Consider the following 13,162-nt stretch of genomic DNA (forward strand, 5'->3'; position numbering starts at 1 on the left):
CCAATTAGTCCCAGGTGAGGGACTATGCCCTTGCTTTGCAGACATGGCTGCCATGAAGGTAAAAGGATCGGAACCAGGACAGTTAGTGAAGAGGAAGTGGGCAGTGGCAACAGCAGTGGAAAAACACGGCTCTGGACACACCCCTTGATGAGCAGGTGACCTGACATAGGACGCAGGTGTGCAGCAGAAGTGACTCTGCAATCTTAACCTGGGGAGCTGGATAAAAAGAAACAGGAGCAGAAGGGAAAGTGGTTCGAGAATCTTTTCTCTGAGATCAGAGAAAACACCCAGGTGGTATTCATACAGGCGAATCAGAAGGTTAGGAGAAAGGCACGAGACAGAAGACTGGGAGCTACAGAGTAACTGCAGCATGAGAAAGACCCAAGCACACTTACCTAGCAAACCTTACCTAGCAAAATAACAGGACCCTGATACATATTTTTACCACAGTATCTATGATGTGCCTTTACTACGCCAAGCATAGTGGAAGTTGCCTGTAATCCCAGCTACACAGGAATCTGAAGCGGGAGCATCACAAGCTCAAAGCTTGCCTCTGGTATGTAGCAAGCTCAAGGCCTGCCTGGGCAAATTAACAAGACCATAATAAAAAGGGCTGCAGCTCAGCGGTAGATTGCTTGCAAAACATGCATTAAGGCCCCAAGTTCAACCCTTAGCAGCACACACACACATCAGGAACTCACACACTCTACTAGTCCATTTTTCTGACTCTGAGCCCCTCGAGGGAAAAGTTCAAGACTCACATCTTGGGTATCCAGCTCAAAACTTGAAAAATAGCAATTATTCAGTGTTCATTGCATGAGACAGCTCCTGGATGCGGAAGACTCAGCTTCTTTAACATATTTTAACTTAAGAGTGGACAAAGGTTCAAAACAACAACCTTCGGGATCTTCTGTCTGTCATTGGGTAGCAACTAAATAAACTGGTGGTCACCACTGGGCAGGAACTGCCATTTGTCCTCCAGTGGACAACTAACCCTTGTTCCACCTTTCTTGACCCAAAAAGTGGGCATTACTCTTCTTGGCCTACGTGGTAGAGAGAGAAAGAATGGTGGGCACTCATAGACCATAGGCCACGCCCACTCACTGAGTTTCCTGACCTTGGCCTGTGTGGTAGAGAGAGAAAGAATGGTGGCAGGCACTCAGACCATAGGCTCCACCGCTCACTCAGTTTCCTGACCTTTATGTGTCTGTTCATGGCTGTGGACTGCGCTGCTCGCACCAGGCCTTCCAGCTCGGCACCACTAAAATTCTTCGTCTCCACGGCCAGTTCCTTGATGTCCACGTCCGCAGACAACAGCTGGTGCCCTCTCATCCTGGCTGTGTGGATGTGAAGGATCTGCAGTCGGCCCTTCTCATCTGGCAAGCCTGAGGAAACAAAAGCAGACACTTTCCTGGTCTTCGGGTTCATCAGAAGATACGGCTGCAATCCTAATGCTTTTCTCCCAGGTAATCTGACAGTGAGCATTATTAATATGCTGTTGCTCTCATTAATGAACTCTGAAACCACAGGTGCACGCTACACACTCCCTCCCACACACCACACACCATCCATATGCACACACATCACACACACACATACACACATGCATACATAACACACTACACACAACACATAACACACTACAGACATGTATACAGGCTCTCACACACACACACACCACACATATACACATACCACACACACATACACGCATGTACACACACTGCACAAAAACACATGCAAGCACACCACATGCAAGCACACACACACATACATGTACACACACATACATACGCATGCATCCACACCAGTGATCTACGTTACTTACCTATCTCCATTTTAACTTCCAGTCTTCCAGGTCGAAGGAGAGCCTCATCTATCAAATCTGGTCTATTGGTCATTCCTGAATGTAGATATTAAGAACAGTGAGCAATTAATCATAATTAATGTAAAATAAAATGTACTTAAGTATAGGTAAAAATAGTCACTTCCCAGCTGGACAGTGGTGGTGCACACCCTTAATCCCAGTACTCAGGAGGCGGAGGCAGGCGGATCTATGAGTTTGAGGCCAGCCTGGTCTACAGTCAGTTCTGGGACAGCCAGGGCTACACAGAGAAACTCTGTCTAGAACACCCCCCGAAAAGTAACTCCCCTAAGAACTTTTTCTAAAAGTCAAACACAAACCAAATAACACTAAACCAAAAACATTTATTTTTTTATCTAGTAGGAAATACTGCAAGACTTTGTAATGAAATGTGTATTTAAAAAGAGAAGTCTTTTATAAGATTCAGCGAGAGCAAGTTAAGTGGCTAAAAGGAGAGAGGGTTACGGCCTCTCCAGCTTGCAGGTCTCCCCTCCTAGAAGTGGTGGTTTCAATGTCCGTAAAGCAGTAATGTTTTCCCTCCTAAAAAGCATCTTAAGCGGCAGCTCCGAATGTACAACAGTTCAAGCTCTCTAGGAGAGCAGTGCAGCCCCAAGTCCAGCTGGGCGAGCGAGAAGGTAATGTACAGGTGTTGTCCTTTACTCCAGACATACCAATGACGAGGATGTTGTTCAGCTGCTCAACACCATCAATCTTGGACAGCAGCTGGTTGACCACAGTGTCATGAACGCCTGTGCTACCAGCCATGCTCCCTCTCTGCTTGCAGATGGCATCGATTTCGTCAAAGATGATGATGTGCAAGCCACTGTTAGCACCAAGCTATGAAGGAAGGATATTACATTAAAAGTCACAATCTAATACATTATTAAACAAACTAATCAAGAAACACAAACCAAAGCACTCTACAGGTTGATTTTTCTGCATTTTGGCTAATAAATATAGATGAGTATAAATTAAATCATGGTTGTTGCCCCCTCAAAGGTGTTGGAATTGCAAAACAGCTAATAATTCATTAGCTTAAATTAACATAGGCTTTCTAGAATTTATACTTAGTAATTAAGCCTCCTGTGAGGGACCAGAGAGAACATGCTAGAAAACATCTTGCTACTTTAACTGACATATTGTAACTGCACGGTTATTATGGGGTGTGATGACATTTCAATGTGGCGTACAATGTGTAACGATCAGGTCAAGATAACTGACATAGCCACCAGTTCAAACATGCAACGCTTCTTCATTTGGGAGGCAATCAAAATCCTCTCTACTATTTTGAAAGATAGAATTAATTGACATCAATCATGATTCTTTTACTTTCTATGTTTAACACTAAAAGAAAAACCAAGAATAACAAAACAGAAGAGAATGGACATAATCTAAACGTGAAAATATATATAAATAATATAAATTAAGTGATAAGCATGGTGAACCAAAGGATTAGATATGGTTAGAATTTATTAATTTCTGATTAAAAAAAATACAGCCCCTGTTTTGGGGCATGAGATGTGTGTTTTGTTTGAGACAGGTCTCTCTATGAATCACTGGCTAGCCTGGAGCATTGATTCACCCGCCTTTGCTTCTGTACATCCAGCCTGTAAAAATCCAGTCTTTCAAGAGGCTTAAGGGGCCACTGAAATGGCTCAGCAGGTAAAGGCTGACCCAAATCCAATCCCTGGGACCCTCACAGTCTAAGAACTGATTCCCACGAGTTTTCCTTTCATTTTCACACACATGCCATGGTACATACCTATCCATATATATTTTATTTTATTTTTTTTTTGGTTTTTCGAGACAGGGTCTCTCTGTAGCTTTGGAGCCTGTCCTGGAACTAGCTCTTGTAGACCAGGCTGGCCTCGAACTCCCAAAGATCCACCTGCCTCTGCCTCCCGAGTGCTGGGATTAAAGGCGTGCGCCACCACCGCCCGGCATACCTATCCATATTTATATATATACTTATACACACAAACATATATACATACACACATGTACACACACACACACACACAATTTTAAAAGAGAAGTTTAGGGGTGAGTGATGGCTCAAGCCCAAGGGCCCAATTAGAGCCTGAAACCTCTATGACGGAATGCTGCCTCCCAAATGGAAGACCCTTCCTCTCATATACATGCACACAAACACACACAAAATAATTATAATAAATTAAATTAAGAGTTGCATGTTTACCTTAGAAAATGTGTTAACTTAGCAAAAGTTGTAAAACAATTAAAGATAAAGTTAAAAACTACTCTTATCACCTAAAGATAAATGCTATTAATGTTGTAACAGATTTCTATTTTTTTTTAGACTTAACAGTTATTTATGGTTTGGTGTGTGTGTGTGTGTATGCTTTTTCTCTTGACATTTTTGCCTTAGTTTTTGTTGTTGTTGGTTTATTTTAACTTGTTTTTGTATTGTTTTTGTTTCTAGAGAGAGAAAGAACTTGAAGTTGGGTGGGTAGGATCTGGGTGGAGTTGGGGGAGGGCAAAGAATGTGATCAAAATATTTTTCTCCCCTAGTTTTAGTGTTTTATTCTTAGAGTAAGATGAGGGCATGATAAATAAATAATATCCAGACATAGATGCATGTATGCATTCACTTCCTTGTGCCTAAAGACTGATTAACATAATTGTTACTGGTTAGAAATAGATTTATTGTGATAATTACTCATTTTAAATTGAAAATGAAAACTTTACATTGGTTTCAGCTTTATGAATGCCAGCCACATCTCTTACATTATTTTATCATAAGGAAGAAACTGGAGAAAATGCTTTTATAGAGTTTATAGTACACACACACACACACACACACACACACACACAGCATGGGGTCCATTTTGTATTGATAATTCTCTGGAGCAGGCCTGCCCTGGAGTGTGCTGATGCACCCAGTGGCGCTCTGTTGGAGAACTGATTTGCTCTTTCCCAGCAGGCACTAACTGCGAAGACCTTTTTAGCTTGGTGAACTTGAGCAGGTCCATGCACACGGTCGTGGTCTGTCATGTGTGCATCAGCCCTAGTATGCCTAGAAGATGGCTCCCGTGGAGTCACCCACCACCTCTGACACCTACAATCTTTCTGTACCTCTTCCCTATTGACCCTTGACCCTGGAGGAGAGGGGTTTGATAGGCATTCCATTTAGGGCCGAGTACGCCAAAATCTCTCATTCTCTCTAATTGCAAACTACACAATTAGAAAAAATCTGGGGAAAAGATAGGAAAACATGAAGAGATCATAAGCACCACAGTCAACTAGCCAAAACGTAATACTCTCAATTGGCTTGCTTTTCTAGAACTACATTGTGATTAGTAGTAGCTCTCTAAAATTTCATCATGACTGGTTTCGTAGTTCAACCACCACACTCTACATTAATTCCTTTCTGTTAGATATTTAATTATTTCTAATTATATATGTTGCTGCAATTAACATTTTCATACATAAATTCTTGACAAAATACATAATTACTTCCTATATTCAACTGTTAGGTTAAAAGGTATACTGACTATTTTAAAGACCTCAAAATAGAGTGTCAAATTCTTTTCTAAAATAATTTGTGCTGCTGTTTTGTGGTTCTGGGGATAAATTTAGGGTTACATCCTCAGGCTCCTCCCCTCCTCCTTAAATTAGTTTAGCATTCCACAATGCAGGACTGCCTATTTCGGTATGTTCTCACAAGTAAGAAATACCAAAAACATTAAAAACTAATTACCAACATGACAAATCAGTAGTAGAATCTTTTTCTGTGTGTTTGATTGGTTTCAATGGGACTAGAAACTGACTTTTCTGCTTCTAAGTCACATATTTCTAATTACTGAAGATGCTGGCACATTTTAAAAATATTTTTGAGCTAGAAAGATGGCTCAGCAGTTAAAGGCTAGGCTCACAACCAAAAATAGAAATTATATATATTTTTACCACTGCTAATTTTCTATTATTTGGTTTGTCTTTTATTCCTGATTTGTAAAAATGATTTTTAATTAAGTCTATTAACATATTTTGTAAATATTTTATTTCACTTTGCCCTCTGTTGTCATAATGTTATTCACAGCATACTTTTTGCTAAGTAGAAGATGAGTGTTCTCGTTATTTTTAGTATCTAAACAGTGTCTTGGTTAGGTTCTTATTACTGTGAGGAGACACCATGACCACAGGCAAATTCTTATTAAAACAACAACAACAACATTTAATTGGGTGGTTTGCTTACAGTTTCAGAGTTTCAGTCCATTATCATGGTGGCAGGGAGCATGGTGGCGTGCAGGCAGATGTGGTGCTGGAGGAATAGCTGAGAGTCCTACATCTTGCAGGCAACAGGAAGTCGACTGACACACTGGGCAGTATCCTGAGCATAAGAAACCTCAAAGCCCGCCTCCACAGTGACACACCTCCAACAAGACCACACTTACTCCAACAAAGCCACACCTCCTAATAGTGCCACTCACTATGAGATTATGGGAGCCAAATACATTCAAACTACCACAAACAGTCAATATCAGTTTTTATTTTTATTGTTTTCTGTTACTTTTTAAAAATTCATCCCATTACATAAACTGATGGTAACCTACATTTTCTTCTCTTTAAATTTTTACAATACATAGTAATTTTTGTCTAATGGGGTTTCTGTGTGGTGTGTGTATGTGTGCGCATGTGTGTGTATACGTATGTGTATGCTATTGCAGAGGACTTAGGTTTGATTCTTAGTACACACGTGGCATCTCACAAACAACTGTTAACTCCAGTTCTTTGGGATCCAGTGCCTTGTTCTGGTTCTGAGAGCACCAGACATATATGGTACACACTCATACAGGTACAGACTTACAAATATACATCAAATAAAATAAATAAATCTTTTTAAAAACTATTTTGAGCCATGCTTACTTCTAAACAAACATTAGAATCATCCCAATGGAAGGGAAAACCTCCAGCAATTATAACCAAAAAGCAAAAGGCAAAATGAAATGAAGAACGGGGCTGGGGAGATGACTCGGTGGGCAGAGTGCTCACTGCACAAGAACGAGGACCTCAGTTCAGACCCCAGGCCCTGTGTAGAAGCTGGCCAGTGATGTGCATCCGAAACCCCAGACAAGATGGGCAGACAGGAAGACCCTGGGGCCTGTCAGCCAGCTAGCCTAGCCAAAGGCAGCTGCAGGCTCAGTGAAGACACTGTTTTAGAAATTAGCCAGGTATGGTGGTGGTGGCGCACGCCTTTAATCCCTGCACTCGGGAGACATAGGCAGGCGGATCTCTGTGAGTTTGAGGTCAGCCTGGTCTACAGAGTGAGTTCCAGGACAACTAGGGCTACACAGAGAAACCCTGTCTCAGAAGCCAAAACTAAAACCAAAATTATTCTCCTTCCACAAACATTTTTAAAACTAAATTAAGCTTAAAACATTTCATTTCTCAGTTCGTATATACTGTATAGATGTCTAGACAAATGATACTTTGCTTCTTAAAAAAAAAAAAAACATGCCAAAAACTTGACATTGTTCCACCCACAGAAAAACTGGATCTTCCAGCTTGGCTTTGCCAGAGCACACTTCTTCACAGAAGTGTAATTAACTCAGTGCAAAACCAGGACACGGTTGTTTGTGACTGAAAAACTGTAGGACTTTACATTTTTAAAAGACCTTCATAGCCTGGATGGGCATGGGAGACAGAGGCTGAATCTCTAAGTTTGAGGCCAGCCTGGTCTACATGGTGAGTTCCAGGCCAGCCAGGACTACACAGCGAGACCCTGTCTGAAATATAAAAGGATATTTATGTTCAGGGTTGTCTGCCTAATGTCAAGGAACAGAAAGGAGTTACACTGTCTGCATGTCCCGGTCTACATGCCTGAGCTGTGTGGCATCACAACTTCTGTCACCGTCTAACCCTGATGTCGCCTAGTCAAGAAGGATGCTGAAGACTACAAGATGCTGTCTGACAAACCAATCACAGTCAGTACAATCCTGACCTTTCCAGTGCCTTACTAACCCTGTGACCTACCACCCGTTCCCCTCCCCCACCTAGTCAGTTCAATAGCATCAAGTTTTACAGAGTATTAGTTTAAGGCAAGCTCTTATTATAGTAAGTTAGGACTCAGGTTCACAGATCCACATAGCTGAATCATCAATTAACAGTGTACCAAGGGACTGAACTTTCCATAATGCAGCCCTCTTCAACTTATCGGCTTCTGACTCTACTTTTACCAGTTGCAGTCTTTCCATAGAAACAGGGCCAGTGCTATTGAGCCCGTGGCAACAGACTTCTAAAGTGGCTGTTCTAAATTTATCGAGTTGACCTATATGGAAGTGCTCATCTCTGTCAGCCTGGACTGTCCAGAGTCACAGAGGGGAGGTGTTTGCAGCAGACATTTCCCTTCCATGGGGTCATTAGCTGGGTATACCAGAAGAGGCTGGGTGTGATCAGTATGTACCTAGAAATTCTTGGCCAGCGCAGCTTTATCATTAGCCATATTTAAGCTGTGCATTTAAAAACAGTATCCAAGGCATCTATGTGGCTACATGGAAACTCACAGCGAGACTTTATGAGCTGCTCCTCTAGACGTCATCTCAACTGTCTCTGTTTAGTGTATAACTATCAGGGCCCATTTGGCTCAGGTTTACCTTTTTAGGTATTTTTTTAGCAGTCGACACTAACTGTTTATAGGGATGGCTACCTCATGCTTTTTCTTTTTTCTAAATTTCCAAAGAACAAACAAACAACAAACATGTATTCTTAAAAATATATTAAACTTTACTTTATCTTTCAGTAACCACAAAGTCCACTGGACCTTTTCTTAACTCTAAGATGCACTGTTGACTTCACCAGCTGAGATGACAGCATCAGCAATCATCCCCCTGAGTTCACGAAGATTCTAACGAACAAGGCAAGAGTTCCACTGACATCGTAACCCCGTGGTTGGCCACACACAACAAAGAAAACTCAACAGAGTGAACATCCTGGCCTCCTCAAAACAGGAAGCACATCATCCACGTGCTAAAGTGAACAAGAGACTCGTTCATTTATTTTTGCAGTATGACTGAAACTAGGCCTTACACAAGTGCTCCGCCACTGAATATACCCCCAGCTCAGGAACTCCTATTAAAATAAAATAAAATATTTTTCTCTCAGGCTCTTAAAATGTCATTCAGTGGCTTCTAGGTCCATTGTTTCTATTTAGATTGTCCGCTCACATTGAGAGGACAATCTGCTTTTCTGGGCCTACCAATTCAAAGTTACTTTTACCCAAAAACACACCCAGAATGTACAACCAAACCTCTGGGCAACTTGTGATGCAGTCAAAGCAACATATCAAACAACCGTCACAGTTACGAAGCTCAGGTCTGGATTTTAAATAACTTTTTTTCCTAAGGCCCAAAGGCAGCTTTTGAGTTTTTAAACTTGAGTCAATTTCAATGCAGCCCTTTGGCTCAGAATGCCCTCCGCATGCTTCCATGTCATTACAGGTGGAAAGAGTTGGAGATGCCACAATCTGACAGGTGCTGCTCCACAGCTGAGCTGACTCAGTGTGACAGAGGGATTTACTTCGTGTGGGACTTTACACACGGAGAAACCCTAAAGTCTATTCACGGACTTAACTTTCCTCCTTTCCCAAAAGACAAAGGAGCTCAAGTGTGTGGCAGCGGCATGGTCCAAAAGCGTCACTTGAAAATATATCTGTTTCTAAACACGTGAGTAACGGCATTTCTAGTCACGTCAGCCCCACATAACCTCGAGGCCAGTGGTGCTCAACCACAAAATTACTTTTGTTGCTTCATCATAACTGTAATTTTGTTACAGCTGTGAACTGTAATATAAATATCCGATATGCCGGATATCTGATATGTGACCCCTGTGAAAAGGTCATTTGGCCCCCAAAGGGGTCGCAACCCACAGGCTGAGAACCACTGCTCTAGGGCAATGCTGTATGGAACTATTGGTACCAACTAAAATTTTCCTGCAAGTTGTTTCAAAATACAGATGGCAGGTCTCTGGGTGTCACTCGTCACGTAAGCCATACTAAGTGTCTAGCACGTTAGTCTTATGCTCACATACCCTCCTTTGCTCCTCTTCAGCGTCAGCAAAAAGTTTACGAATATTGGCCTCCGATTCTCCCACGTATTTATTAAGGATTTCTGGCCCATTGACCACTTTGGGTTCTCTTGCATTCAGCATCTTGCCAATCTGTCGAGCCAAGAGAGTCTTACCGCAACCAGGGGGTCCGTATAGCAGGATGCCTTTGACGTGCTTACAACCTAGACAGGAAAAAGAGACAGACTTAGCCAGCTCGCTGAAATCAAGGACGTCTAACAGAGGGTCTGCCTTCTTCACAAACATGCACCTGCACCTCAGGACGAGACGCCCATGTCACTTCTGTACATTAACAGCCTCATGCTTAGGACAGACGTAAGTAATCGGTCAAGCCTCTTATATTTTCTTTGAACAGAAAATCCAAAAAGCAGCCCTAACCGCTGCAAGATTTGAAGGAAGAAGGGAAGCTGCCAGTTACTGATTTTTGGAAAACTCTCTAACTTCACTTAGAATGAACACTTTTACTCTGGCACTGTCTCTTTGACTTACTATCTAACTAGGAATTATTGCTTTTTCATTATCCTTTGTGAGCCGGAGGCAAGTCTGCCTTGCAGAAGTTCTAATGGAAAATATATCTATCACAAAACAGTGCGCTATGGGAACTACGTCCTCATCACAAGATAATGGGTCGACCAGCCAGAACAAACTTGGAGAAGCAGGAGTGTTGGGCAGAGTCCTGAGGTCTAGATGGATGGCACCATAAGTGACTAAGGCTAGACGGCTTCATCGAACAAATGGCCAAGAACAAATGTAGACTTTTTAGGGACACCCAGATAAAAATGAAGCTTCAAAAACAGTATTCGATTACTTGTCACTAACAAGCCAAACTCGCAAGACTGATGATCTAGACTCCTAAGTCTCTCTGGCTGATTCTCAGGGCTGTCTGCTCAGTTTCTTAAAGGTAAAGATGACCTGCGATTCTCTTCACTCTCCTAGGAACACCAACCTTCACCGTGTCACTATTCTGGTCCATGGTTTCTAATGAACAGTTTTTCTTTCTGCTACATTGAAATACACTCAGTGAGGTAATACATGATTGGACTTCAGTGCTGTTCTCATAACTACAGGTGAAAACACAGGTGTGTTCCTGTGAAAACGGCTTATCCTTTTCTGAAACGAGAGCCTTAAAAATTCTATCCTTCAGGGGAAATGTACAATGGTACCTACCATTGACAGGAAGTAAAATAAATCACATGATACAACTAACCACTAGAAGTTTTAGGCTCTGAGGAGGGAGAGCTTTGGGGTTGACAGTGACATCCATATGTAACATCTTCATGTCAAGAAAAGACACCATTAAAGATTCTCAAAACCATGAAACTGTTACTCATGGTTAAGCTCGCAGGCAGCAAGGGAACTTACCAGCGATTCATGAAGGCTTAGTGCTACAACCTTTCTCATCAGAGTAAAGCTCCACCCCAAGAACCATGGCAGCAAAATGTCTTTGTCCTCTGGCCCAGCCCTCAAGCAAGAGGTTCATACTGCATTACGGGGTAGACCTGGCTCTTCTCCTAGAAGCTGGCGCCACCAATTACAGCCCACATTCAAGCCTCAAGGACAACTAGGCTTTGGAAAGTGACTCCTGATCGTCCTGTTTAAGCCAACTGAACATCTGACTGTCACGTGCACAAACCATAGGCAGGTGGCAAAAGTGAAAGAAGCCCAGCGAGGGCTCAGTGGTTAAGAACACTTGCTGCTCCTCCAGAGGATCTGGGTTCAGTTCCCTGTGCCCTCAGAGCAGCTCACAACCGTCTGTAACTCCAGCTCCAGGGGACTAGGCCATCTTCAGGCATGCACATGGTGCCTCCTACATACATGCAGGCAAAACCCTGACACACATACACATAAAAATAGACAAACATGAGGAGGAGGAAGACCAAAGTTTGCTGAGGGCCTACAGAGACCTACAGAGTGCAGGCCTATTCTTATCTCGTCTTGACTTTCTCCAAGTTGGTCAACCTCCTCTTGAGGAGACCCCTTCCAGAACAGGCCACTCTTTCTGGGAAAGGCTCTCCGTGGCTTCTTATGCTGTCCCCAACTGTGAGCCCTGAGTACAATATGGCCACAGAGCACAGCGAGAGCAAATTAGAGCACCGCGCTGACTGATGCAGCCCCCTCCCCCACGCTATCGGATTTCAGCGCAGCTCGCGCAGCTTCCTCACACCACTCACCATCCTTTGCTTGTCTCTTATCTCTCTCCTAATTCTCCTTATGAATTATTGAAACATTCAGTTCTTCTCGAGAGCTACCCCACGCCACTAATTCTCAGAGATGACCTAGATTCCCACTTTGCTTATTTAAAAAAAGAGATTATCAATCGTGACCCCCTTCAGCTCTCTGCTTTGCCTGCAGACCTGGGCCAGCAGACCCAGCCATTCTTAACCTCAACCCTGGCTCTCAAAGGGTCTTCCTTTCTCTTCTCTGAGGTCAAATTATAGTCATTTGTTTATATACCTTCTCTCGTGTTGTTTAAGGGAAAATACTGTTATATTGATCTTGAATCACAACTGACCCAGCAAAATGCATCGCCTGTAGCACACACTCAAAAAAGGGCCAAATAAGTAAATTCTTCATTCCTTTTCTTAGAAATTCAAAGAGCCTGAAGGAGAAAAGTACCATTTTAAATTATTTGAAGCCCTTAATTTATGGATCTCACTATTGAACTAATTTAAATCTGTAAAAATAAAATGAATGAATGAATGAATGAAAGAATAAATAAATGAAACCTATTTGAGGTGACCAACAAACTGTACATAAATACTAGAATTGAAACTTTGCAATTCCGTTTTGTATTTGGAAAATGCTTAGTTTAGTGTGGTTTGAACTAAACTAACTTGGATCTTATAAATAGTTCGCAAAATACTGCCGTGAAAGCCAAGAGGAGAGGCTGAACCGCACGCCTATGTAGCGCATTCTATGCTATCTTTGACAACAGTCAGCGCGACGTCAGCAGAGCATCTTAGCCGCTTCAGGCAGTGCCAGTCCCGGGATCCTTTCTAGCATATCAAAGAAATACACACTGACAAGAAGATTTTCAAAATCCAGCTCCACAAAGGAATCGGTTATTTGAATAAGCAGTGGGAATGAGGCCTTGTTATTACTATTATTAAAGTCTGTCCTGACTTATTAAACAAGCACTGGTCTCTAATTCCCAGTGAGTCATACAAACTGATTCCATACAACAAAAGTCTATTAAGCTCCTGGTGAGAGGCACCGAGG

General features: G+C 42.3%; 1 protein-coding gene across 1 annotated transcript in view; it reads right to left on the reverse strand.

The window, feature by feature from the left end:
- Positions 1-13,162, reverse strand: part of Nsf (N-ethylmaleimide sensitive factor, vesicle fusing ATPase) — a 132,603-nt gene that overhangs the window by 48,127 nt on the left and 71,314 nt on the right. Inside the window, exons 9-12 of the mRNA XM_005369388.2 lie at positions 9,908-10,107; positions 2,536-2,701; positions 1,829-1,903; positions 1,198-1,385 (exon numbers count right to left, since the gene is read on the reverse strand). Coding sequence (XP_005369445.1) covers positions 1,198-1,385; positions 1,829-1,903; positions 2,536-2,701; positions 9,908-10,107 — 629 coding nt within the window. The remainder of the gene's footprint in view (positions 1-1,197; positions 1,386-1,828; positions 1,904-2,535; positions 2,702-9,907; positions 10,108-13,162) is intronic.

The sequence above is a fragment of the Microtus ochrogaster genome, unplaced genomic scaffold (assembly GCF_000317375.1).
Source record: "Microtus ochrogaster isolate Prairie Vole_2 unplaced genomic scaffold, MicOch1.0 UNK48, whole genome shotgun sequence".
Classification (NCBI taxonomy): Eukaryota; Metazoa; Chordata; class Mammalia; order Rodentia; family Cricetidae; genus Microtus; species Microtus ochrogaster.